A 27545-nucleotide genomic window follows, 5' to 3' on the forward strand; every position below is an offset into this window, starting at 1 on the left:
GGGAGGGAATAAATTTATGTACTTACGAGGACAATAGAAAGAAATTCAAGTGAAGTGTAAAAGTTTTAAATGATGTAATATTATGTACTTGTTATAAGATGAAAAAATGAATAAAGAATTTGAAAAAAAAGACATCACCAAAAAACATAAGAGTTTGAAAATTCTCAAAAAATGCACATTAGTTTAGATGTATAACGGAAGAGCAGGATTAAGGAAAACTGTGCACTTAGGACCATATTCTGTAAATGGCATCCCTATTGTAGATGGCGGTAGGTGTCCTTCCGCTGTCTAACCAGCCAATCAGGACACATGTTTTCTAAAAAAAACAAACCAAAACCCGAGGCAGGCCACCTACACTGTAGGCGTTTGTGGCAGTTAAGGGAGATTATTAGGGATGCTTAAGCTTGCCCAAGGCTAGGCATGGGCTTGCCTGGAAGTGGCCTTAGGGGAGCTTAGGTGGCCATAGTCATCTCCCTAGGGCTTTGATAGGTGCCTGAAGTGTAGACCATTCAAATAGACATGGCCACTAAAGTGATCCTGGCAAGGAAATCGCTGTGGCAGGGAACCCCCGAACCCCATCACAAGTCGGCCAGCAGGAGGGATACCTAAGACTCCGATTGGCCAGATCCCTAAGGCCACTCAGTGTTGGGTGGGGGATTGTGCTTTGGGGGGTGGCCTGTTGGCAGGAGGGAATGGGCATGGACTTCAAACAGTGTTCGGGGGTGGCGGCAGGAAGAATTAGGCATACATTTTCATTAAATAAAGACCCACCCAAATAGCAGGTGCAAATCTGGCCTTTATGTGTATCAGTTTTCAAAAGGGAAATTCTTCCATTGAAAATAGTTGTAAAGTCTGCAGGAAAGACTTAAACACGTGTACTTTCTTTTAAGAACTGGACATATGCATTTTAATCTTAAATAATAAAATGCTAGTCGCGCATGCGCACTTGCCTTGCGTGTTCCCTGATCCCTTTTCTGTCGGGATGTGGCAAGACAAGTGCGCATGCGCGCCCTTCCCTGCTCTCCACCTCACAATACACACCGCACCACGCCGCCCCTTCACAACGGCTGCCACAAGCCGCCGAGCGCACCCGAGGGCAGAGGCAGCCCACGCGCACGGTGGACGGAGCGCGAGGACGGCCGCCCGACCGCAAACTGTAAATTGAAACTCCTGCCGCGGCTCTGCCCCCAAGGACAGCAGCCCTTCATTGACTGCCGGTGACCTGTTCAGCTACTCTCTAGAAACCTTCCCGCGGTCCCGACTCCAGCAGCACTGTACACACGCTGCTTCGGGGCCTTCTACTGCCCTGATTTAGGGGAAATGCTGCTGCTGCACAGGAAAGTAGTGTGGGGGAGGGAAATGGAGAGGGAGGGAATGCTAGTAATATACATTAAAAAATAAAAAAAACAACTTACTCTGTGAAACTTAAGGAGCAATAGAGAAATTGAAAGAAAGAAAAAAATAAAAGGAGGGAGAGAGACAAAGAAAAAAAAATCCACATACATCAGCCAAAGAGACAAACACCAAAACAAACACAGGGCAGGGAAGCGCCAAAAAAAAGACTTGAGCCGCTCAATGGGACCAGGCAGCCAGCCACGCGAGGAAGGGCAACATAATGAAAAAAAGGTAACGTGCAGGGAGAAGCTGGGCCTGCTTGCGGGGAACACAATAAGGGAAGGGGGGGCCCTTGGAGCAGGCTAGACAGCGGGAATGGAAGGCGGAGGGGCCAAAAGGAGCAGGCCACATCGTGGTAAGAGTAGGGGAAGGGGGGGGGGGGGAAAATGCTGCTACTGCTGCACAGGGACCTGGAGGGGGAGGGAAATGCAAGCAGGAAGAGGTGATGATGGACAGGGGGGATAAAAAGGAAGGGAGGCTTATTGCTGGATATGGGGAACAGGAAGAGGTGATGATGGACACGGGGGGGGGGGAAATGAAGGAGGCCTACTGCTGGACAGGGGGAGCAGGAAGAGGTGATGATGGACACGGGGGGGGGGGGAATGAAGGAGGCCTACTGCTGGACAGGGGGAGCAGGAAGAGGTGGTGGTGGACACAGGGGAGGTAAAAAGAAGGGAGAATGGACAGGAAAAAGCAGCTAAGGAGACAGAGAGAGAAAGTAATAAAGACAGACACACACATATATTCTAGCACCCGTTAATGTAACGGGCTATAAAGCTAGTTAATAATAAATTATTTGATTGTGGTGAGGGTGACTTGCAGTTTGTTTGCCTGTGTGCATGAAACATTGTCCTCTGAGCTCTTCAAGTGCACAATAAGATGAATATGAACTAAATCTCCAGTCCATTATGATTACACTGCTGACTATCTGTATTTCAACTATGAAGTGGAGGAGTGGCCTAGTGGCACCCTGAGGTTGTGAGTTTTATTTGCACTGCAGCTTAAGCTTAGCAGATTTTCTGTTTATCCCACCCCGTTATGCCCCAGTCCCGCCCTAGCCCCGCCCCTCGCTGCCTGCTCTCGTCGGGCAGGATGCGCGGATGCGACACGATGACGTCACGCCCACACATGGATGCGCTCCTGCTGGGTTTTGAAAAGCCATCTGGGGCAATCCCCTACTGCAGCTCCTTGTGACTCTGGGCAAGTCACTCAACACGCCATTGCCCCATGTAAACCACACAAAGAAAGCCCCTTTATGTATTTCTTAACTTTTGCATTTATTTAGATGCTTCTATTAGAAGCAGCAGCAAAACAGCCTTCAGAAAATGATCTTCCATTGACAAGGACCACAGTAACATGGAATGATGATTTTCTACCAGAGGCCATTCCCCTGAGGAACCCAGGAACCATTTTGAAGAAGTCGATGCGACCAATGGGTGAGTGTACGGACCAGTGACAAAGTGTATAAATAGGAGCCATGAGATGATAGCTGCATAAAGATATCCAGAAATTTTGATCTACCATATAAACTGAACTGCTGAATATACGGCCCAAAAGAGATAAGTTTATGTGCTCCACTTTACCTACATATCTGGCAAGAAACTAAATACCACCCCTATCCTCCTAACTTATGGTCTTCTGTCCTTCCTCAAATGGATATAGTAAATTGTGCCCAAAAAATCAATACATCAACAAGTGTAAAAATTAGCCAATCATCCCCAAACTTTCATAAAAATCCATTTTCAAATATTTAATAATCAATTTTAAGGAGTAGGATAAGCCTCAGCAATTAAGGTAGAATAGCATTTAGTGGATTCCCATGCCCAGGAACACCACTGAACCACCCTTGCCCCTTCCATGCACCTCCCCTCCCCCATTTTTAAGAAGCTTGCTATGAAATTTAGGTGCACTTGTTATAGAATATGAAATGTTACAGAAAGGGAATTTTAGTAAATTTCAAGAGGTTTGGGGGCCATTAACAAATTATTGTAATAAATAGATACCATTTTTCCCTTAATAGTGCAAATGTAAGAGGGGGGGTAGTTTTTTGGTCTTTCATTAATAGTTGGATTGATAGGAAATAATTTAATATATGATATACATGTTTTATATGTGTAATGAAAGGAGGGGGATAAATATTATTAATTTGATTATTGCAGAATATCAAGTGTTGTATCCATGGTAAAATGTTGTTCTTTATGATGCACTTGTTGTAAGTTATAAAAATGAATAAAGAATATTAAAAATAAAAAGAATATGCCATAGGGCAGATGCATGCTTAACTCCCAATTACTGCACACATCTGGGATCCACACCCAGCTTTAGTCAACCTATATAGAATCTATGGGATATTGACTTAGACACTATAGAATGACACAGGGGAAAAATTTGTCCCCGTCTCCGCCCTGTCTCCGTATGCTCAGCCCCATCCCCATTCTGTCCCCATGAGCTCAGTCCCCATCCCTGCCCATCTCTGCGAGCTCAGTGCCCGTCTCCGCCCCGTCTCTGCAAACAGCTAAAGCGCCAGGAGTGGGACCGCAGAAAACAAACACAAATAGGGATGGAGTAATGGTCCTCAAACCTTGAGGTGCATGGGGTAGAAAAGTCCATTGGTCACCAATTTGAATTTTGGTGGGAAAATCAGTTGGTCACAAACTACAGACCTCACTGCACACCCCAAAGAAAGCCACAGCGCAATGGCAGAAATGCCAGTTCCACCCGACAAGATGCAGCAAAACCTGGAAACCCGCAATAATCAAAATGCATATTCTGCTTGTACTAGTATGGTTGGTCTTTATCTGTCATCATTTACTATGTTATCTATATCTTTAATCAGCAAATAATGGGTGTATGTTCCATATATGGCCATTCAGTTGAGGACGGGATGGAGAGGGCTTCAATGGCTGGGATGGTTTAGATGGGCTGGAGTGAACTTTGACGGAGACTTCAGTAGATGGAACCTAAGCAAAGTATCGGGCAGAGCTTAGGCTTCTGGCCCAGAAATATCTAATAAAAAGGATAATTCAAATTAAGTCATTAATTGTATATAGAGTGTACGATTGGGCAGACTGGATGGACCATTCGGGTCTTTATCTGTCGTCATTTACTATGTTATATATCTCTTTAATTTCCTGCCTCAATTTATTTTCTTCACTTCTTTTTGGTGAATCACATTTCTTTCTTATTCCTTAAAAACAGTAATAAATTGCATTACACATAAATACCTTCATATGTACAAAGAAGGAACTCTAGCCTTACTGTTTTACGTCCATATCCTGATTTTATAAAATTGGGATTTGGATTCTCATGCAATATGGACATCTAAATGTTGATTTTCAGTTTTCGAAACCATGAATAGAGCTTCTAAAATAAGAGGCATAGAAACTAAAGTGAGCTTCCCACCAAATACTAAATTTTGCCTGACGGAGGGAAAGATGTGTTATGCTATTGGTATGATATTTCATGTTCTCCATAACGAAGGTACTACTGTACCTGAATCCAAAAGGTGCTGTTTTCTACTCCATCCCCCCTACCCCATGTCTATCGATTTGGAGAAAAGAAACCACCAAGGGAGCAATTCCAACACCAAATGCACATAACATGGTAGGCACCAGATGCCATTATAGAACAGAGCGTTAGAACCCAGAACGTGTTTCTGAGCCCTACCCAGCTTTTTTCAGATAAGTTTTCACGTTTTGAATTTACACCCCATGTCTCACGTGCAATGATTAGAGGTGATTACTTCAGATGCTCCATCACGCGGACTTGTTCCGCAGTCTGACAACTAATTCTCTGAGCACTTAAAGAGATATGCAGATGAGTTTCAGTTGTGAATCACCTTTGCTGTAAAACAAGTAGTGTAACTTCCGTTTTTTGTTTATCTATAAGTTATGTGCATACAGGAGCAGCCTGTCCATGCTCCACTCATATGTACATACTCTTTCCAGCTGCATGCTAAAGAATTTAAGAGCTATAACCAATGAGTTCCACTTAACACCAATTAAAGAGTAAGGCCCGGATTCTATATATGGCGCCATCATCAGTGACTGCCTTAAAAACAGCCGCCATTCATATGTCAATCATGCAACGGCACTGTTTATAGAATTTATTTATTTATTTATTTTTAAATCTTTATTCATTTTCAAAAATTACAAGTGTACAACAATCATTCATAAAAATCTTAATTAATCAATTGACATTCTTATTTGTAATATTCCAACTAGATAATTATATTTAAAAAACCCTCCCTCCCACCCATATACTAATAAATAGCAATTATCAATTATTATCCTTCATAAACCCCCCCTTATATTTTCCAATATTTAGGTGTTTAAGATGTCTGATCATCAGAATAAATCATCAATGGCCCCCAAATCTTTTTAAACTTATTATAAATACCTTGTTGTAAAGCAAATACCCTTTCCATTTTATAAATATGACACACTGAATTCCACCAAAAAGTATAATTCAATTTAGTATAATCTTTCCAATTCCCTGTAATCTGCTGAATGGCAACCCCTGTTAATATTTCATATGTTAATCATGCAACGGCACTGTTTATAGAATTTTTTTTGTAAATCTTTATTAGTTTTCAATTATTAACAGTGCAATACAGTGATTTTAAACATAAACGAATCAAACAAAAGCACTTTAAATATACAAATATTGCAAGAACAAACATTTACACACACACCCTCCTCCCCTTAACTAATGAAAATAAACCCACATCTATAATTTCAATAAAATAGATATAATGAATGATAATTATAATGTTTCCCACCTCCCTCCCTCCCACCCTAGATGTGAAAGGAGGACAGATAAAAAGAAAAGGTACATGACAACTATTGTGACTCAATAAATGATGTCAATGGGCTCCACCCCCTTTCAAATGCACTACTGTGTCCTCAAATTTCAGCATTCATTCAAATTTCAACTAGCAATAATAAACTTTTATTAATAATGACAGGAGTTGCCATTCAACATATCACCTTCTGGTGGAATTCGTTATGTCATATATGCAAAATGGAAAGAACAATTGCCATACAAAAAGGGCATTATAATAATTTAAAAAAAATTTGGGGGCCATTGATAACATATTGTAATGATTAGACACCTTTTTACATTAAAAGTATAATTATAATAATGGGAAAGGGGGGATATAGTGCTATATTATTGGTTTAATCAATATTTTGAATATATTACATGTATGATATGCTTGATTTACAATATTTGTGGGAGGGGAGGGGCTTATATGTATCGAAGATAATAATAGGAAAGAATTTCAAGTGATGTATATGATTCAATTGATGTAATATTGTATACTTGATATAAGATGAAAAAATGAATAAAGAAATGGGAAAAAAAAAGCATTCATTCTTTCATATTTGTAGCTAGAACATAAGTTTGCCCACCAGAAAGTATAATTAAGTTGATCATAACTCTTCTAGTTGCATGTTATCAACTGGATGGCTATTCCTGTCATTATTAAGAAAAACAGCTTTTATAGCAATCCAAAGAAGGTTTAACATGTAATAGAGTTTATAGAAGTACGCTTTCAGGAAAGTTAAGGTTTGATGGGTGGGGTGAGGATTAAATATTTGTATTATAAGATATAATAGTAAAAATATCAAGTGATGTATACAATGTTATTGATTTGATATTTGTACACTTGATGAAAGTTTGAAAATGAATAAAGATTTTTTTTTTTTAAAAAAAAGGAAAGTTAGGCTCCGGAAATGTAGGCGAGGGTTTTCAAGGTCTACATTTCCATTGCTTTCCTTTCACATGAATTGTGTCTACGGAGGCACTTTATGACACCTACCACCACTTATATCCTAAGTAGTTTTTCATATTTTCCTATCTGTGTCGGTGGTCTCAATCTATCTAGTGTACCTGGGGCAATGGGGGGATTAAGGGTCACAAGGAGAGGGTGTCGCTCTAACCACTGCACCACACATTAGCCATGCTTACAGTGGTGTTAGGCAACTGAGCCGCCAACATTTTTTTAAAACCACTTTTAATTGGTTATAAACGGCGTTTTCAATTTAAGTTATGTGCCAGTAAATGCCAAAGCTACAAAAAGGTGGTATACAAGTCCCCATTCCCTAACTTAAGGCGCCTAAGTAACTAACTGCTAGTATTCTATGTACAGTACAGAATTAGGAAGCAAATGGCTGGTGTCCAAATGTGCAGCTCAGAGAGAACGACGTTCAAGGATTCATAGAGAAGAGAGTGCCAGTAAACTGCATAGATGAGCTTAAATGCTGTCGTTATCCAATTCTGCATTGGCCTTTTCCCTGCTGGTCATGCAGGGGGTTTTGTGACTGACAGAGTTGAGCCTAGATACTTACATTATTTTAGAGTTATTTTGTCTGCTGTGCTTCATTTTATTAGTCTAAATATTCATTTTTTTCACTCTGACAATGGACTTTCTGCATCTGCTTCTTCCTTCTTTCTCTACATCAGGGCCTAAAGGAGACCAGGGCACAGAAGAACAGCTCAAACATCTGGGTAAGTTACTCTCTGGGCCACTAATGGGCATAATAACACTAAATATAAGAGTTAGTTAACACCCATGTATATAAACTGTTAGTGTTACTACATTCCCTGACAATATCGAGTGGTAAATATTAGATCTTTTGACATTTTTGGGGCAAGGATTAATACAGCTTACAAGAAGTGTGTAAATGGAGGTTACATTGGTAACCTCCATTTACACACTTCTTATAAGCTGTATTAATCCTTGCCCCGAAAATGTCAAAAGATCTAATATTTACCACTCTAGTATATCATCCGTTCTTCCATTGTAACCCCCCTTTGTAAATCTTTTGTAAGCCGCCTTGAACCGCAAGGTAATGGCGGAATAGAAATCCCTAATGTAATGTAATGTAATATCACGAATGCACATTCATAAATCTTTATTCATTTTCAAATATTACAACAAGTGTATAATAATCAATCAGAACGATTTTTAACTAATCACTTGACAATCTTATTTATATTCCTCCAACAATATAAATATAAAAGAATCCCACCCCACCCACCCATATATTAACAATTAACAATTATTATCATTCATAATCCCACCCCCCCTATATCTTATCCAATGTTTAAGATGTCTGATCATTAGAATAAATAATCAATGGCCCCCAAATCTTTTTAAACTTATGATAATTTCCTTGTTGCATAGCAAGCACCTTTTCCATTTTATAAATATGGCATATTGAATTCCACCAAAAAGTATAATTAAGTTTAGTGTAATCTTTCCAATTTCCTGTAATCTGCTGAATGGCAACCCCTGAAAATATCAATAGAAGTTTATTATTATTTACAGAAATTGGGCTTTTAAATCTCATAGATGTACCAAATAGTATAGTATCATATGAAAGGGCAACATGATTTTCTAACAATGAATTAATTTGGGACCAAATTAACTTCCAAAAGGCATTTATAAAATGGAAAGGGTCTTTAGTTTGTAGTTTCCTTGCTTCTGTTTTATCACACTCGATTAGATGTATTATATGTAAGTGTTATATTCTTTAACGTGTCCACACCTTTGTATTATCTTGCAACAATAAACTTCATTAGAAAATATATTACTATTTTCATTTTTCACATTATGAATATTGACCCCTCTGTGCTTTCTTTTACTCAGGGTTACCAGGCTTGTCCAGGCCTCCTGGACTGCCAGGGATACCAGGACCTAAAGGAGATAGGGGTGAGATGGGTGAGAGAGGTCCCGCAGGCCTGCCAGGTAAGACTCATCAAGGAAGTAATATTGATTTGCTTGAAGACTCAAGTTATTTCTCAGAGGACAGGAGGAGGAGAAAGCTTCCTGGAACAGATTCCATGTTTTAAGAGCAATATTTTAAATGAAATTATGGACAATTTATTGCTGTTCTTTCTGCTGCCAGTGATATATTTAGCATTTCCTAGTGGGAATGCAAATAAGGGTACAGAGATGAGCTCAGTACATTGTGGAATGATTCTGTATTCATGTCCACAATCCCACAACTGCCAAAAAACCTTCTGGAGAAGAATTTCTGAAAAGAAATATTGGCTTATTTACAAAATTTACTAACCTGCACAGTCTTTAAAAATTATTATATAAGGTTATAAGTAGGGTGGGATTGGGATATATGATATTTGTTTTAACTGGTTTATTACTAATGGGTGGGATGGGTGGGGAGGGATTCTTTTATGCTTTGATGATTATAAGTAAGAATGTCAAGTGATTTGTAAAATTTATTTTTGATTGAATATTATACACTTGTTATAAGATATGAAAGCGAATAAAGATTTTAAAAAAAAAATTCTTGGCAGCTTACAATAAAAACATACGTATATAACAGAATCTTAAAATAAAACATTAAAACACGTTAAAAGCCATACAATAGACTTAGGGCCTGTTCCGCCACTAATTTCTGACAAGTGGGATGATCAGAGATACTCAGGAAATCACACAGACAATATAAAGCATAAACAATAACACTTTATTATACACATATAAGAATTAAATATAAATTATCCTCACCTTGACCCCAGACCATCCTCACTATTGGGAACCCCTACAATAGATAGATGGATAGACCAAAGGACTGTCCCGTGAGACGTGGCCAAACGTCATGGATTCTACTGTCAGGGTCAGAATCCCGGTCTTATATAGGATGCGCACTGCGGAGTTCATAGTAAAAGCATAAACAGCTGGTCCTGCTGTTACAATTAGTCCTGCTCTTTTGTTCTGTGTTTTGACAACACCCAGGTCAGGATGTCAGAAGGAGGTGTTTGCAGAAATTGTTTTCCCATGAGACTGGTTTCACTGTCCCTTTGAAGATCAAGGAGGTTAGGATCTTTACTGTCCCTTTCTTTTTGATGTAGTTTCCCATCTGTCTTTACTGAGGTTATTTGAGCGGCAAGGAGGTGTTGCAGTTTATTGTCTCTTTGATGCTATCCAGTTGTCATTCAAATAAAGAAAGTCAGGATAGGTGTTGCACTGTCTCTTTGATGCTATCAAGAAGGTGTTACAGAGGCCATCTGTCCTTTTGGTGTGATCAAGGAAATCAGATCAAAGAGGTCAGGATCTACAATAAGCAATGTTATTGTAGAGACCATCTGGTCTTGGGGGTCAGGAGTTCAGGTCAGCAGATTTGAGAATACATATTAGTAAACAAAATTATCAGTAATATGCTGGGGCATAACAGGGCCTGATTCTATATATAATGCCTAAAAAAACTGGCACCGATATAATGGCGCTTAGCACCATTCTATAAAAGGCATACGTCATATATAAATTTGGGTTTAGCGGCAGTACGCATCGATAGCATTTAGGCCAAGAAAAACCAGGCCTAACTGCGCCCAAGTTGTGTGTTTATCTTTTAGGAACATCCGTGAGCTGTCCATTCCCTTCCCCTGGCCATGCCCCATTTTGAGATTCACGCACTAGAACGGACAAGCAGCATTTTATAGAAAGTGCAGCAGCTTCTAATAAGTGCCAATTATCAGTGTCACATATAAACTGTGTGCACTGACTTGCACACACAACCTGTGGCGCTATATGCAGAATTGGGGGGTTAGAACAATAAACATGCAAGTGCATCTAAACTGTACAATGTGACAGTTTCTATTGTCGTAAGATGTCTGTGTGAGCTTGAAACAGTCTCTCTGCACACCATGGATGGCAGAATATTGTTTTTTATCCCAGGACAAGCAGGCAGCATATTCTTGACTGATGGGTGACGGCACCGACGGAGCCCCGTTACAGACAATTTTAGAGTGATTGCACTCTAGGAACTTGGAAAGTTCTAGTAGGCCGCACCGCGCACGCGCGAGTGCCCTCCCACCCGACGGAGGCGCGCGGTCCCCAGTTAAGATAAGCCAGCTAAGAAGCCAACCCGGGGAGGTGGGTGGGACGCAAGAATATCTGCCTGCTGTCCCTGGATAACACCTGTTACGGTAAGTAACTGTGCTTTATCCCAGGACAAGCAGGCAGCATATTCTTGACTGATGGGTGACCTCCAAGCTAACAAAAAGAGGGATGGAGGGAAAGTTGGCCATTAGGAAAATAAATGTGGATGGAAAAATTTTAACTAAGGCATTAGCATTAAGATTGGCTAAAGCTCTCCCTTTCATTATAGATATGCATCAGACAGGTTTCGTTGCTCAAAGACACTCCTCTCATAATACTAGACTGGCACATCACATGTTATATTTGACAAAATCCATTAATGACCCACCATTCTCTATTTCATTAGATGCTGAAAAAGCTTTTGATAGAGTGGAATGGATCTTCATGTTTCAGGCAATGGAATGGTTTGGAATAGGATCCGGATTTATACAAATAATAAAAGCATTGTATAGCTCCCCTGCTGCTAGATTATATATCAATAACAATTTTTCAGAAAGATTTATTCTACAAAGGGGGGTTAGACAAGGATGCCCACTATCTCCTTTGCTTTTTGATATCGTTTTAGAACCCTTATTATTAGCTATAGAACAGGTAAGGGAGATACAGGGTATTCCGCATTCAGATAAAGAATATAAGTTATCAGCATATGCGGATGATATTTTACTTTATTTGAGAAATCCGGAAACAACTATTCCAAATTTGCTTGAATTAATTGAAAAATTTGGAAAATTTTCAGGTTATAAAATAAACTGGAATAAATCAGAAGTGCTTCCACTCAATGTACATTGTACAAAAAGTTTATTTGACTCATTTTCTTTTATTTGGAAAGAAGAAGGATTAAAATACTTAGGAATTTGGATTACAAAAACTGTGGATGAGACTATGAAAATTAATGAAAAAAATTTATTACAAAAAGTGTCAGAAATGTGTGAACAATGGAATCTTTTATGCATATCTTGGTGGGGGAGAATACAAACTGTAAAAATGATGATATTACCAGTAGTTTGTTACCAAATGGGTATGATACCAATTTTTTTTCAGGGGTCATTTTACAAAAAATTGGATAAGATGTTAACAAAATTTATTTGGCTTGGGAAAAACCCCAGAATTGCTCTAGTATCTTTACAAAGACCAATTGCGGAGGGAGGGGTAAATTTTCCAAATTTTTATAGGTACCATCAAGCCTATATTATGCGTCAGGGTATGTATTGGATCCTCCCAGAGCCCATTGAACATATACCAGATTGGTTCTGGTTAGAATGGAGATTAATGTTTCCTTTACGTCTGAGTCATGTTATCAGAATTCAAATGCCAAGGTTATATAAGGATCACAAAATATTTGTTGATACTTGGAAAACTATAAGATATATAAGTAATCTAACTCCTATTCCAATAACTAAATCAACGACTCAAACAATACGGCTCAATCCAAAGATTGGCGGTTTTAAAATTATCTGGAAACATTGGATGATTGCTGGAATTCGGATTTTAGAAGATGTAATAAATAAAGGTAAACTGCTTGAATTTTCACAATTGCAAAATAAATTCGGTTTGAATAAATCACAATATTTCAGATGGATGCAATTGAAGCAGGCCATTCAGGTAGGGTTCCCTGAATGGAAAAATCTTAATAACTATCATAGTATGGAATTCTTATGTTTTCAGATAGATTCCATGGGTCACCAGGCCGCAATGTGGTATAAATTAATATCTGGATTCGTACATAAAAAGAAAAAAAATGGTCTTAGAGATATTTGGAGCATTGAGATTAAGCATCAGATTAATGCATCTCAATGGCCACGACTTTGGTCTTGGAGGTTAAAATGCATATTGTCAGCCTCTACGAGACAAACTTGGTTTTTTATTTTACATAGAGCTTTATGGACCCCTACACGTTTACATAGAATAGATAACTCTAAGTCTAATAGATGCTGGCATTGTCATCTTGAAGCAGGGACATTAGATCATCTTTTATTCTATTGTCCATTCATATTAATATTTTGGAAATCAATTTGGCCTCAAATTAATAGGATGTTAGAAAATCCGGTAGCCTTGACATATGATACGATTTTGTTTGGTACTGCAATGAGAGCTCGAAGTCAAATTTCATCAAATAACAATAAACTTTTATTTATATTGACTGGAGTAGCAGTACAACAAATTACACATAATTGGAAAAATTATGACAGATTGAACTATAATTTTTGGTGGAACTCAGTTTGCCATATATATAAGATGGAGCGTACATTTGCAACACAAAAAGGATATATGGATAAGTTCAAGAAGATTTGGGGACCATTAACAGATTTTTGCAATGACTGATTTTAATTTTTTCCCATAATAAGATAATGGTTAAAGAAGGGAGGGAGGGAAGGGGTAAAGAATTTATTCTCTTTATTATACATTATAAAAAATATATCATAATGAATGAATGATAGTCCTATGAGAAATTAATGTGATAAAGGGAGGGAAAAGGGTTCATAATTAAATAATAATTGATAAAATCATTACAATATATATGTTATATAAATTCATAAGAAAAATAATATAAAATATGGTTTATAAAAAATACATTATAGAGATATCAAGTGTATTGTTAAGATCAATGTATGGAAAATTTATAACACTTGTTGATATGTGAAAAAATCAATAAAAAACTTAAAACCATGCATATTGAGAGGAAGAATTTCAGACTTATTCCAATTTATTTTATATCCTGAGAATTTTCCAAAACTCTCTATCAAATCTAACAGGCAAGGAATGGTAGTGGTAGGATTTTTCAAATAAAGTAAAATATCATCTGCATATGCAGAGAGTTTATATTCCCATTCTTTATGAGGAATACCCTGTATCTCCTTTGTCTGTTGAATCGCTAACAATAAGGGTTCTAAAACAATATCAAAAAGCAAAGGAGACAAAGGACATCCCTGTCTAACTCCCCTATGCAAAGTAAAAACGTTCTGATAAATTATTATTAATATATAATCTCGCCATAGGAGAGCTATACAAAGTTTGAATCATTTGAATGAATCCAGAACCTAAACCTATAAATCAATAAAAAGCTTAAAACAAAAAAAAATAACTTTCCAAGTTCTTAGAGTGCAATCACTCTAAAATTGTCCGTAGCGGGGCTCCGTCGGTGCCGACACCCATAAGTCAAGAATATCTGCCTGCTGTCGCTGGATAACACCTGTTACGGTAAGTAACTGTGCTATTTGGGAGAGCCAAACAAACTCTGTCCTGGTTCTCTCATCTTCTTGGGTTATGAGGATGGTTGCACTACCTGTTGTTCAAATGCCCACATTCCTCCCTGTCCTCCTCCCGTCATCTTTTATTTTGTTTAGTTTATGTTTGGGCATGTTCATTCTTCTCTCGAAAGCAGTATCTATTGAAAATCATCTTCCCTTGTTTGTGAACCTTTTGGTTTTAGGGCTCCCAGGACTTCAGGGAACAAGAGGCCTTCCAGGTGAAAAAGGCATTCAGGGATCTCCTGGTCTGCCAGGGCCTCCGGGGGCCCCTGGACTTCCACAGCCTTACCAGCAAGGAGTGTTATACTCGATGCAACCCTCTACTGAAAGAGAGAGTAAATCATTTTTGTATTGTTCTGAGCACAGAGTTGTGAGGGGACAGGATGATTTGGTCTAAAGTATGAGCCAAAGTTAGCAGTTACCTGATCCATGGCACTTTCTTAGCTTAGCTTGAATTTCTTCCAGTTCCGAAGTCAGTTTTAGATATTTACACAAACAAGGTAATTTTAAAGATGCTCCTAATATAAGCCCTATCCAAAATTAAGCCCTAGTTAAGCTTGACCCCCAAAGCCACCCTGACTCCATCCCTGACACTAGTGCTGCCTGATTTGTCAATCATTTCTCCCTTCCTCTCCTCCACCCCAATTCTTCCTCTTTCCTTTCTCTCATCCCCCCCATGTGCAGCATCTTTCCTCGCCTCTCACCCATCCCCTTGTGCAGCAGCTCCCGAGACCTCCATAAACAGCGGCAATGCTCTGAACGGGCTGCTTCGCAGCCTTCCTCGCTGGGGCCAGGTCTTCCCAGGCTGGGCATCAGTGACACGGCAGAGGGAAGGCCATGGTGGGAAAGGTAGCGAAGCAGCCTATTCAGAGCGCTGTCGCTGCTGCTATTTTTGGAGGCCTTATTAGCTGTTGCACAAGGGGATGGGTGAGAGGCAAAGAAAGATACTGCAGATGGGGTGGGGGGAGAGAAAGGAAAGAAGAAGAATTGGGATGGAGGAGAGAAAGGGAGAGATAATTGTTGTACATAAAAAAAGACATTCCCCCAAAATAAGCCCTAGTGCATTTTTTGGGGAAACACGGTACTGTTTATCAATTATGTGCAATTAACTGAAATGTGAATCGCACGCATACCAGAGATGACTAAATAAACGTTGTAGTTGTGAATGCAGCATAAACACAGATAGTGCACTCTATCAGGATAACACATCTGAAAACATCCTATAGCTAAGAATGATTGAATTAACTGTCTTCTTGCAAAGTTACAATCAGGTTCCATCTCTTTTTGAATGCCAGAAAGGGTGGTTAGATGTGTGGAACAGTTTCCCGGTAGAGGTGATGGAGACAAAGACTGTGTCTGAATTTAAGAAAGCGTGGGACAGGCACGTGGGATCTCTTAGGGACAAGAGGAGATAGTGGATGCTGCAGATGGATAGACTAAATGGGCCATTTGGCCTTTATCTACCATCCTATTTCTATGACCAAAGATGGTTAAGCTTGCACACTGCAGGTCATTTATATTCAAGGCACAGTTGAATAGTATTCCACCTAAAAATTACATTACATGAGCCAGAATTCTTCCAGTTGTCAATAATTTGTTGAACTGCTAGAAGAAATCATGGTGAGGTACTTTGTTTGAAGAAGGTAGAAGCCGCAGCCATTTAAGGACCCTCTGATTGAATTGAAAGTAGAAGGAACCTGCCAGATCAAGAAAAAAACACATACTTGTCTCTACACCTATTATTTTTATAAGATTTGGGAGTTTAGGCTTGTAGATATACAGGTTGAATTATTGTTTTTGGTGAAATTCAGTTTGTCATGTGTATAAAATGGAAAGAGCGTTGGGTGTTCAATAAATTTAAGGATGTGTGGGGACCTTTATTAAATTATAGTAATGAATAAGTTACACTTTTCCCAATCTTAATACACATGTGGATTTGGGGGGGGGATTTCTTGTTTTTCCATTAAGAATATATAGATGATTGTCGTAAGATATTATTTTCTTGTGTGGTATATATTAGTTGTATATGAATTTGGGAGGGGGGTGGGGGTTAAATCTTCTTGGTGTATGATATTGAAAATTTTTCAAGTGATGTTGTATTATATTTGGTTGATATTTACTGTACACTTGATGTAAGTTTAAAAATGAATAAAGAAATTAAAAAAAAAAAAAAAAAGATATACTTGTACCCAAACTGGTTAGGAAAAGTGGTTGAATGGTTGTAATCTACTCCCACTTGTTTTTACATACAAAATAGTCTAAGAATATTTATGTATGGCTGATTTCCATCCATTGATTCCTTTGATGCAGATGGAGAACCACATCTGGCTTCAACTATCACAGACACTGTACTGGCAGGCCTGCCAGGATCCCGAGGACCGCCAGGCCCTATTGGGCTCCCAGGTAACATGATCAATAAGTGGTTGTGCCGCTGCACTTGGTACAGTTTATTCTATAGATGTTACTGCACTGAGGGCATTCGGTTACAGATCACAAGTGAAAATATTTAGAACATAAAAATAGCCTTATTGGTTCATGTAGGCCAGTATCCTGCTTCCCAAATTGGCCAATCCAGGGCACAAGTACCTGGCAGAATTCCAAATAGTAGCAAGATTCCAAGCTACCGATCCCAGATACATTAAGATTTGCCAACCTTTTGACAGAAAATACACAGAACCTACCTTGCTCCATGCCCCTCCCTTGTCCTACTCCCTGCACCATCCCAAGTCCCTTGCAATACCTACTTTTCCCACCCCATCGCACCCAATACAACCAACTGTTCGTGCTAGGGTTACTATCTCAAAAGACACCTATGTTCTATATTTATTTTACAAGCTCTGTCTAATGTTATGACCAACTAAAATTATATCAAGTTTTGATTTAAACCCGCCAATTTTCTGCCTCTCAATGGCCACGTTTTTGGTCTTGGAGAATAAAAACTACAAGGGCAGCATCTATGAGACAGACTTGGTTTTTTTTGTTGCATAGAGCTTTTTGGACCCCAGTTCGTTTACAGAAGTTAGATAGTTCCAGATCTAATAGATGCTGGCTTTGTGGTTTAGAAGTTGGGACATTGGATCATTTGATATTTTTCTGTCCCTATATAAATGCCTTTTGGAAGTTAATTTGGCCCCAGATTAATTCACTGTTAGAAAATCATGTTGCCCTTTCATATGACACTATAATATCTGGTACTTCAATGAGATTGAAAAGCCCAATTTCAGCTAATAATAATAAACAGGGGTTGCCATTCAGCAGATTACAGGGAATTGGAAAGATTATACTAAATTAAATTATACTTTTTGGTGGAATTCAATGTGCCATGTTTATAAGATGGAAAGGGTATTTGCTCTGCAACAAGGTAATTATAATAAGTTTAAAAAGATTTGGGGGCCATTGGCGATTTATTCTAATGATCAGACATCTTAAACACCAAAATATTGAATAAGATAAGGGGGTGGGATTCTGAAGGATAATAATTGTTATTTATTGGTATATGGGTGGGTGGGGTGGGATTTTTATATAATTATTTATTTGGAGTAATACAAATTGGTATCTGGGAGGGAGGGATGGGTTTCTTATATAATTATTTATTTGGAGTAAAACAAATAAGATTGTCAAGTGATGAATTAAGGTATTTCTGAATGATTGTTATACATTTGTTGTAATTTTTTGAAAATGAATAAAGATTTATTTAAAAAAAACAAAAAGACAACAAAGTTTTGATGTCCCCTGAGTAAGACCAACACACAGTCATAGAAACATAGAAATAGACGGCACAATAGTTTGCCCGCCACTAGAAAACATTTTACATGCAAAAACACACTCAGAATCTTATCATATCATACTATGGTATGTTTCTTTTAAGCTGAGTACATAAGCAATCGCTCACAGATTTAACATGGTCGCTCAAAAAAATACTTGCAAATCTGAGAAAAAATTTGAACGCACCCAGCAATCCTTAGAGGGAGCATTGATACCATGACATCACTACCTCCTGGGACTCAAAGAGCAACAACCTTATTTGTGAAAAGACAGCACAAAAATATTACATCATACTGTATTCCACCGGTCAATCGTATTTATTATATTCCTGTTATAAAAAAGGACATGGGAGCCACACCGGATGAAGGTGTCCAGAATCCATCAGAAGCTGTTCTGAATCTCACAGATTTTCTTGACACTTCAATAACTGAAACCTCAGAGCACGCCAAATTAATTGTTTCCTTTGTTTTTGAGCAGGACATGTCTGCTTTACTTAGGCAATATTTCTGCAATCCTCAAGTTCTATTCTTGGGGAAAAAAGTTTGGATCTACCCAGATGTTACCAGACAGACACAAGAGCGCAGGAAATTATTGGAGCAAATCAGAAGTTCTTCCACTCAATGTACACTGTACAAAAGGTTTATTTGATTCATTTCCCTTTATCTGGAAGGAGGAGGGAATAAAATATTTAGGTATTTGGATAAAAATATGCTGGAAGAAACAATGAAATTGAAAGAAATATTTTTATTAAAGAGGGTAACAGAATTATGTGAGCAATGGAATCCTTTACATTTATCTTGGTTGGGGGAGAGTCCAAACTATTAAGATGATGATTTTGCCTGTAGTTTGTTACCAAATGGCTATGATACCAGTTTTTTTCAGGGGTCTTTTTATAAAAAGTATTCTTACAAAATTTATTTGGCTGGGTAAAATTGTTAGAATTGCCTTAGTGTCTTTACAAAAGCCAATTGCAGAGGGTGGGGTAAATTTTCCTAATTTCTATAGGTATCATCAATCCTATATTATGCAGCAGGGTATGTATAGGGTCCTCCCAGAGCTCATGGAAAAGCTCCCTGATTGGTTGAAGTTAGAATGGCAACTTTTGTTTCCTCTCAGGCTCTCCCATTTTCTTGATATTAAAATGCCTAGAGCAGCGATGGCGAACCTATGGCACGCGTGCCAACTGTGGCACGCGAAGGCCTTGCAGCTGGCACGCGCAGGGCCGCCATCAGGGAAGTACTACCAGGGGGTGCACAGGAGAGAGAGCTGAACGAGGACGATGGGGGACCTGCGAGGTTAAATATAACTCGAGCCGCGAGGCTCGTCTTCTACTCCGACTGCCCTGCCGCTCACACAGCCGATCGGAAATCTTCCCCGACGTCAGCGCTGACGTCGGAGGGAGGGCTTAAGCAAAGCCCGCCCTCTGACGTCAGCGCTGAAGTCGGGTAAGATTTCCGATCGGCTATGTGTGCGTGGCGGGACAGGCAGGAAATAGAAGACAAGCCTACGCGGCTCGAGCTACATTTTGCTGAGAAAGTTGCTAAGATGGGCTGGGAGACAAACGGGGAACACAAAAGGGGGAGGGAGTGCGTTTTGGACACAAGGCATGAACTTGGGAGAAAGGAAGGGAGGGAAAGAGATGCTGAGGTGGGGGAGGGAATGTGTTTTTGGACACAGAAGGCAAGGACTTGGGAGAGAGGAAGGGAGGGAAAGAGATGGTTGTGTACACGGGGAATAGAAGAAAGGAGAATTTTTGGTCATAGGGAGGGAGTGAGGTACAGGCAGTGGCATACCAAGGTGGGGGTGGGGGCGGTCTGCCCCGGTTTTACACCCCAAGGGGGTACACAGCTGGCCACCCTCCAGTGTTCTCCCTGGGCTGGCAAACTGCGTCTCTTTAGCCACTTTAGTGCCACCGCCGCCATTGGGAACAGGCCGGTGCCAAGTTCTCCCTGCTTTTCCCTGTGGGGCCGACCAACTCTCGCCACACGCGTCAATTCTGATGTCGGAGAGGACGTTCTGGGCCAGCCAGTCGAGTGGCGAGAGTTGGTCGGCCCCGTGGGGAAGAGAAGCAGGGCGAACTCGGCGCCGGCCTGTTCCCGATAGCAGTGGCAGCCTATTCCCCAGTGGCGGTGGCAGCATTTTCCCAATGGTGGTGGCATAGGGGAGGGCAAGGAGAAAGAAAGGGGGGGACAGGGGGCCAAAAAAAAAAAAAGAAAGAGGGCTGGGTGAAACAAAGAAAAATGGGGCACGGAGAGAGAGAGAAAGACAGACATAGGTGAAACAAAAAAAAGTTTGGGGATGGAATGAGGTCTGGAGGAGAGAAATCATACAGGAGGCTGAAAAAAGGGAAGAAATATTGGATGCACAGTCAGAAGAATAAAGTGCAACCAGAGACTGATGAAATTACCAAAGGTAGGAAAATGATTTTATTTTCAATTTAGTGATCAAAATGTGTCTGCTTTGAGAATTTATATATGCTGTCTATATTTTGCACTAGGGCCCCCTTTTACTAAACCGCAATAGCATTTTTTAGCGCAGGGAGCCTATGAGCTTCAAGAGCAGCGTGGGGCATTCAGCGCAGGTCCCTGCGCTAAAAACTGCTATCGCGGTTTAGTAAAAAGGGAGGGGGAATATTTGTCTATTTTTGTATAGTTGTTACTGAGGTGACATTGCATAAAGTCATCTGCCTTGACCTCTTTGAAAACCCGCGGAATATAAATGATAATTAACATTTTCTCTGCGTATAGCGTTCTTTGTGTTTTTAAAATTTTATTGTTGGTAGATCATTTTGACTTGGCCACAAAGGTAAGGGGGAGGGAGGGGAGCTGCTGAAAGAGTCTACCTTGACGTGGTTGCAGGCTTACAAATCTTTTGGTCAAAGAGTGCGGCGACAGAGAAAAGTATGTGTGTATTCGGCCCATGAATGAAATCATTAAAACATAAATTGAAATGAAAACCAAAGGATTGTGAATCAAATTGATTCTCTGACAATACAAAGATTCCAACCTTTAAAAATGATGTTACATAGTTCAGGCAACTTTATAAAGAGTTTTTAGATACTAAAATCTTGTTATTAAGGTTTAATTGACGTGCTGGTACTTTGAGGAAATTCTTTGGTTTTGTGCGGCAGTTTGGGCACTCGGGATCAAAAAGGTTAGCCATCACTGGCCTAGAGTGTATAAAGAAAACAGAATATTAATAGATCCCACCCCTTTTCCAACATTTCCTCTCTGTGTCCCTGACCCTTTGGTTACTCGTTGCCCAGCATCTCTTCTTCTGTGCCCTGTCTCTCCACTTTTTTCCCTTCCATCTGTAACCCTATCCCAGATCCAGCATCTCTCCCATGTCCACCACAAAGTCCAGCATATCTCCTCCTCCTCTTCCCTGGTCTTCCATCTCAATTTATTTTCTGTCTCCATCTAGATTAAATTCTTTCTTACTATCCAGTCCTTAATTTTCCTCTTTTCACTGTGTCTACCTACAGCTTGCCACCCCTTTCCTTCACCCCCTCCAGTATATCCTCTTCTCCCCATCCAGCATATGCCCTTTTTTCTTTATCCCCTCCTTCCATCCAGTAAGAGTTTGATTGCCCGCCTAATCAGGCTTCAAGGTGGTTTACATATTTAAAACAAAGGGGGATTCAGAAAGAATATAATAATCAAATGAATGGACCACAGATCAACATGAATTACAAAATAAAACAAAGGCTGAAACAGGGATGAAGGGAAAGAAGGGAAGAACTGCATTATTCGGATAGAAAAGGATAACTGGGAAGGATATTAGGGAGGGAAAACGATGATCATAGGTCAAAGGCATCTTTGAACAGAAATGTTTTTAAATTAGATATGAAGGTGTTTAGCAAAGTGTTTTCTCTTAGGTGGTTAGGAGCTGAATTCCACAGCATAGGGGCAGTTACAGAGAAAATGTTAGTTCGCATAGTATTAATATGTCTTAAGGATGGGACTAAAAGCAAGTTTTGATTAATTGATTGAAGGGAACGTCCCCACTGTTGCTGCTGCTTTCCCACACCTTCTGACAGCACACAATAATGCTCAAGCACCACGCAACCTCTTCCCCTTGTTAGCCCATCTCCCTCTCTTCCTTTCACCTTCATGGTTGCCTTTCCAAATCAGTTTTCTTTTTCAATGGAGCCTGGCGCGGCAGGTGTTTTCCTAAGTTGCAGGCGGCTGCCCAGCCCAAAGCTTTCCCTCTGCTGCAATCTGCCCAGGTGGAAACAGGAAGTTTTGGCAGGAAGGATTTCCACTCCTTCCTGCTGCTGGCCCTCCAAGCTCCTGATATCCCCAATCATTAACAGCCCCCCAAACTCCCCATCCTGAAACCCCGCCAACCACTGACATCCACTGAACCCCCCATCTTGGACCCCCAATACCCCACCCCAGCAACCCTAAGCCCAGTTCGACCTCCCTCCCCAATACCTATCACAGTCAGGCTGGCCGGAGGGATGCCTACTCCATCCAGCCAACAGACCTGCCTCTTCAAAATGTCAGGCCTCCCCTTCCTGGTGCATCTTGTGATGCACCAGGGAGGGGACTGGTATCCAGGCCAATGGGAGTTTTAGGCCTCTCCCAGTGTATCCTAGGATGCATCGGGAAGGGGGCCTAAGGTCTTGGTTGGCCCAGGTCCCTAAGGTTCCTCTTATGGGTGGGGCCTTAGGCTCCTCCCTGCTGTATCCCAGGATGCACCAGAAAGAGGAGGACTGCCATTTTGATGAGGCAGGCCTGACTATGAAAGGTACAGGGGAGGTTGAGGTGGTCTTAGGGGTGCTGGGGTGTTTTTTTTTTGGGTGGGTGTCAGTGGTTGGGGGGATGTCAGGAGTTCGGGGGAGATGGCAGCAGGAGGGAATGGACATCCCTCATGTCTATCGCAGTTGGGGGGGTGTTAGGGGTTTGGGTGTCAGGTGGCAGTGGGCATCCATGCTGCCGATTGAAGGGATCACCACAGCTGGCTCAGCTGATTGCAGCAGGGGAATTCCCCTTCGACCAGCTAAGGACTCTTTGGGGGAGCTCTGCCAGTTCAGCTGATCGTGGATAACTTCCTCTGCCGCAATCAGCTTATGGCTGCTGAGGTCTAGCGGTAAGGATATGGTTTTCCAGGCCTACATTTCAGCTGCCTATTGTGGCATGAATTGCGGCTAGGTAGCTGTTTTACCCCACCTAACGCCACTTCTGGTGTTGGCCACACCTGCTTTGGTGTTCTGTGGCCTAAAGTGGCTACCTAGCTGCAATTCCAGCTGCCTTTTTATTTAGGTGTTGGTAGATGCTTCAACACTGCCGTTTTTTGCTGCTTCTGACAGCTTTTTTTCAATTAACTTAGGCATCAACAGGGTGCCTATCACTGCCTAAGTTTAGGCGCTGGTTATAGAATTTCCCCCTTAACAGGATAGTTCCCAAACTTGACCCGGGGGAATACCAGCCAGTCAGGTTTTCTGGATACCCACACTGGATATGCATAAGAGAAATTTGCATGCAGTGGAAGCAATGTATGAAAATCAAACTCATGAATATCCAAAATCTTGGCTGGCTAGGGTTCCCCCAGGACAGCTTTGGGAACCATTGCAGAAAGCCACCCAGTTCCACCTCCTTACTGTGGCACTGCTATGGAAAGCCAGCGGCAGTTCCACTGGTCTCTCTGGTGATGCAACAGATCAGCTATGTGTATTTTTATTTTCAATACAGCAGCTCTAAAAGGGCCTCATTTTGAATATTTTCTAATGATTTTCCTCATCAGGACTACCAGGACCAAATGGACCTTCCGGGCTGATAGGACCACCTGGACCTCCGGTGAGGATTATGTTTATTTCACTGTTTGGGAAATTAGGGGTCTGAGATAAAGGAATGTTCTATTACTTTCTTTGGATACATTTCTTTTTTTATGTTTTAAATTTTTTATTTATTTTCATATAAATTCAAGTGTATGTTTTATGTGATCTTTTTAAATTTCTATGTTACACTTTGGATACATTTCTAAGGACTTGCTCATATTGGTTGCCCATTCCCAATGAAAAACAAAGACAAAAATAGTCCCCCTAAACTGGAATAATCATGCGCCTTATGCTTTAAATGTAACAATGATGTCACCCAGTTTATTTACAATTCTGATAGCTGCATAGTACGAGATCTGTCAAGGCTAAGAGTTTTTATATATAGTAGTCAATGAAACACAGCAGCTTTATCATTTTAGCCACTTGGTAACAACTAGTATATTAATAGTAGAGTGGAGGAGTAGCCTACTTGTTAAAGTAATGGATCAAATCCTGCCTCTCTTACTCAGTGCTCTTCAGCCACCGGTTCACGGTGCAATTGATGTGGCGTTGTCTTTGGGCTGGCTCCCTCTTCCTCAGTGCTGCAGTGCACAAAGCCATAGGCAGAGGCTCCTACGCGCATCCTGTGCCTGAACCGGAAGCATTCTCTCTGATGTCGCAATATCAGAGGGAAGGATTCCAGATGAGGTGCGGGACGCACGAGGAGCCACTGCCCACAGCTTTGTGCACTGCAGCACTGAGGAAGAGGGAGTCAGCCTGAAGATAACACCGGGGATCAGGCAAGAAGGCAAGGCACAGCATGGAGGGAGAGAGACAACAACGGTAGGGGGAATGCTTTTATTTTTTTATTTAGTGATTGATTTACATCTGCAGTCTGTTCAGGAAGAAATGCATTTGTTTCTTTTCCTCTGGGGTTGTACTGCATGCAGAGTCTTGCACCTTAGGGTTTGTTTTTATATATTAGTACTTTTAGTTTTTGGTCCCGTATTTGCATGGGGTTATCTGTGTTCTGGTAGGAATGAATGTTGAGAAGCAGACAGTGTGCTTTGTGTAGTTTAATTTTGTGGTTAACCATTAAGTGTTGTTAATAAGATTATATTGTATGTGTGTGTGTATATATGAAAAATGAATGGAAAAATGGTGTTACAATTAGTACTATTATGGGGGCAGGGTCTGGGGCGGATATTGGATGGAGATGGGCAGGGTCTGGCCCACGACTTAGTCCAGTGTTCTTCAACTGCCGGTCCACAAAATAATTATTATTTCCGCCGGTCCATGGGTATCAAAAGGTTGAAGAACACTGGAGTACTTGGTCAAAGTACTTAAGTAAAAGTAAAGTGAAGAATACATTAAAACATTTACATAGTAAAATAGTTATTGCCTTATAAAATACTCTTTTGAGTAAAAAATAAAAGTATTGCAACTACAATGAATGCAACTTATCCCAACCAATTTTTTTACTTTGCAATTCAATCCAAATTGCTTTTAGTAATACTAAATTTTGAAAATGGCTGTCACTCATGTAAGTGTGCTTGTGAGTCATTAAACCAGCACAACTAAAAAGGTGTTCAACAACAGCATTGACATATAGTGGATTACTCAGTCTGAGTAAAATGCTTCTTTAAATCAGGTCAGACTGCAATATTACTGATGTCTTTTGACTGGGTCTACAGATATTGATCTCTATCCGAAACACTTACCACATCCTCTGGCAACACGTTCCAGTTAAGCTCTGGAATGTGGTAAGCAGAGGATGTGGTAAGAGCATATAGCATAGCTGGCTTTAAGAAAGGTTTGACAAGTTCCTGGAGGAAAGTCCATAGTCTGTTATTGAGAAAGACATGGGGGAAGTCACTGCTTGCCTTGTATTGGTAGCATGGAATATTTCTACTCCTTGGATTTTGGCCAGGTACTAGTGACCTGGATTGGCCACCATGAGAATGGGCTACTGGGCTTGATGGACCATTGGTCTGACCCAGTAAGGCTATTCTTATGTTCTTATGATTTCCATAAAGTGAAGAACACTTTATCATCACCATTGTCATTATCATCTACTTTAGAAGCAGTGTGGTCTAATTCATCACTTGCATTTTCATTTTTGTTATCATCATCATGCGGCCAATTACAGAGAAGTCTTTCACAATCATTGTCTGTTGTGTTCTAACAGTTTTTCATTTGATGGCAAACTATGTTTGAATATCTTTGAGAACTGTTGGAAGAACGTCAAAAGTGTGGGAACCATTGAGTCCTGGGGCCAAACAAGTAGGCTTCCCCCTCTATAAATTGTCACCCCAAAGTAAAATTTTCCTTAGGATGACCAGCAATCTGTTATGGTAGAGATATATGTCTGCTCACCAAGAGCTGGTACCAGCTTCAGCTTCATTTCCACTTCAAAGTGACCCAACTTATTACTGTTCTGTTTGACTGGAGACCGGTAACAGTTCAATGTACACAGGCAACTCCACTTTTCTTATAGGTTATATAGCAAAATTTAAGATGAAGTAATCATTGTTTGCATGATGAGGGTTGCAATAGCAAAATCCTGTTCCAGGTTTGGTTTACTGAGGAATCGTCATTTACATGTTGCTTTTGCTTTTACTTTTAATTGCAAGCATCAGATGGAACTAGATAACAAAATGTTATCCTATGAACATAAGAATAGCCTTACTGGGTCAGACCAATGGTCCATCTAGCCCAGTAGCCCATCTTCACAGTGGCCAATCCAGGTCACTAGTACCTGGCCAAAACCCATGCTACCGATCCAGGACAAGCAGTGGCTTCCCCCATGTTTGTCTTTCCTCCAGGAAATTGTTCAAACCTTTCTTAAAACTAACTATGTTAATCGCTCTTAACATTCCAGAGCTTAACTATTCCCTGAGTGAAAAAATATTTCCTCCTATTGGTTTTAAAAGTATTTCCCTGTAACTTTGAGTGTCCCCATGTCTTAGTACTTTTTGACAGGGTAAAAAATGGATCCACTTGTACCTGTTCTACACCACTAAGGATTTTGTAGACTTCAATCATGTCTCTTTTCCAAGCTGAAGATCCCTAACCGTTTCAGTCTTTCCTCATACGAGAGGAGTTCATCTCCTTTATTATCCTAGTAGCTCTCCTTTGAACTTTTTCTAGTTCTGCTATATCTTTCTTGAGATAAGGTGAGCAGAATTAGACACAATACTCAAATGCTATACTTAAACGCAATGCTCAAGAAGCCACTGCTTGCCTTGGATTGGTGGCATGGAATGCTGCTATTTAGGTTTTTGCCAGGTACTTGTGACATGGATTGGCCTCTGTGAAGACAGGATACGGGCTAGATGGTCTGATCCATTAAGTCTATTCTTATGTTCTTAAGGTGAGGTCTCACCATGGAGCAATGCAGAGGCATTATAGTATTCTTAGTCTTCTTAACCATCCCTTCTTTAATAATTCCTAACATCTTGTTTGCTTTTTT

General features: G+C 40.3%; 1 protein-coding gene across 4 annotated transcripts in view; it reads left to right on the top strand.

Moving 5' to 3' along the window:
- COL26A1 (collagen type XXVI alpha 1 chain) overlaps positions 1-27545 on the top strand; it is a 180088-nt gene that overhangs the window by 140464 nt on the left and 12079 nt on the right. For all 4 annotated transcript variants that reach the window (XM_033922393.1, XM_033922391.1, XM_033922392.1 and 1 more), the window contains exons 5-10: positions 2681-2831; positions 7861-7905; positions 9050-9148; positions 14730-14882; positions 16858-16950; positions 24061-24113. In XM_033922393.1, coding sequence (XP_033778284.1) covers positions 2681-2831; positions 7861-7905; positions 9050-9148; positions 14730-14882; positions 16858-16950; positions 24061-24113 — 594 coding nt within the window. The remainder of the gene's footprint in view (positions 1-2680; positions 2832-7860; positions 7906-9049; positions 9149-14729; positions 14883-16857; positions 16951-24060; positions 24114-27545) is intronic.

Source organism: Geotrypetes seraphini, chromosome 15, assembly GCF_902459505.1.
Source record: "Geotrypetes seraphini chromosome 15, aGeoSer1.1, whole genome shotgun sequence".
Lineage (NCBI taxonomy): Eukaryota > Metazoa > Chordata > Amphibia > Gymnophiona > Dermophiidae > Geotrypetes > Geotrypetes seraphini.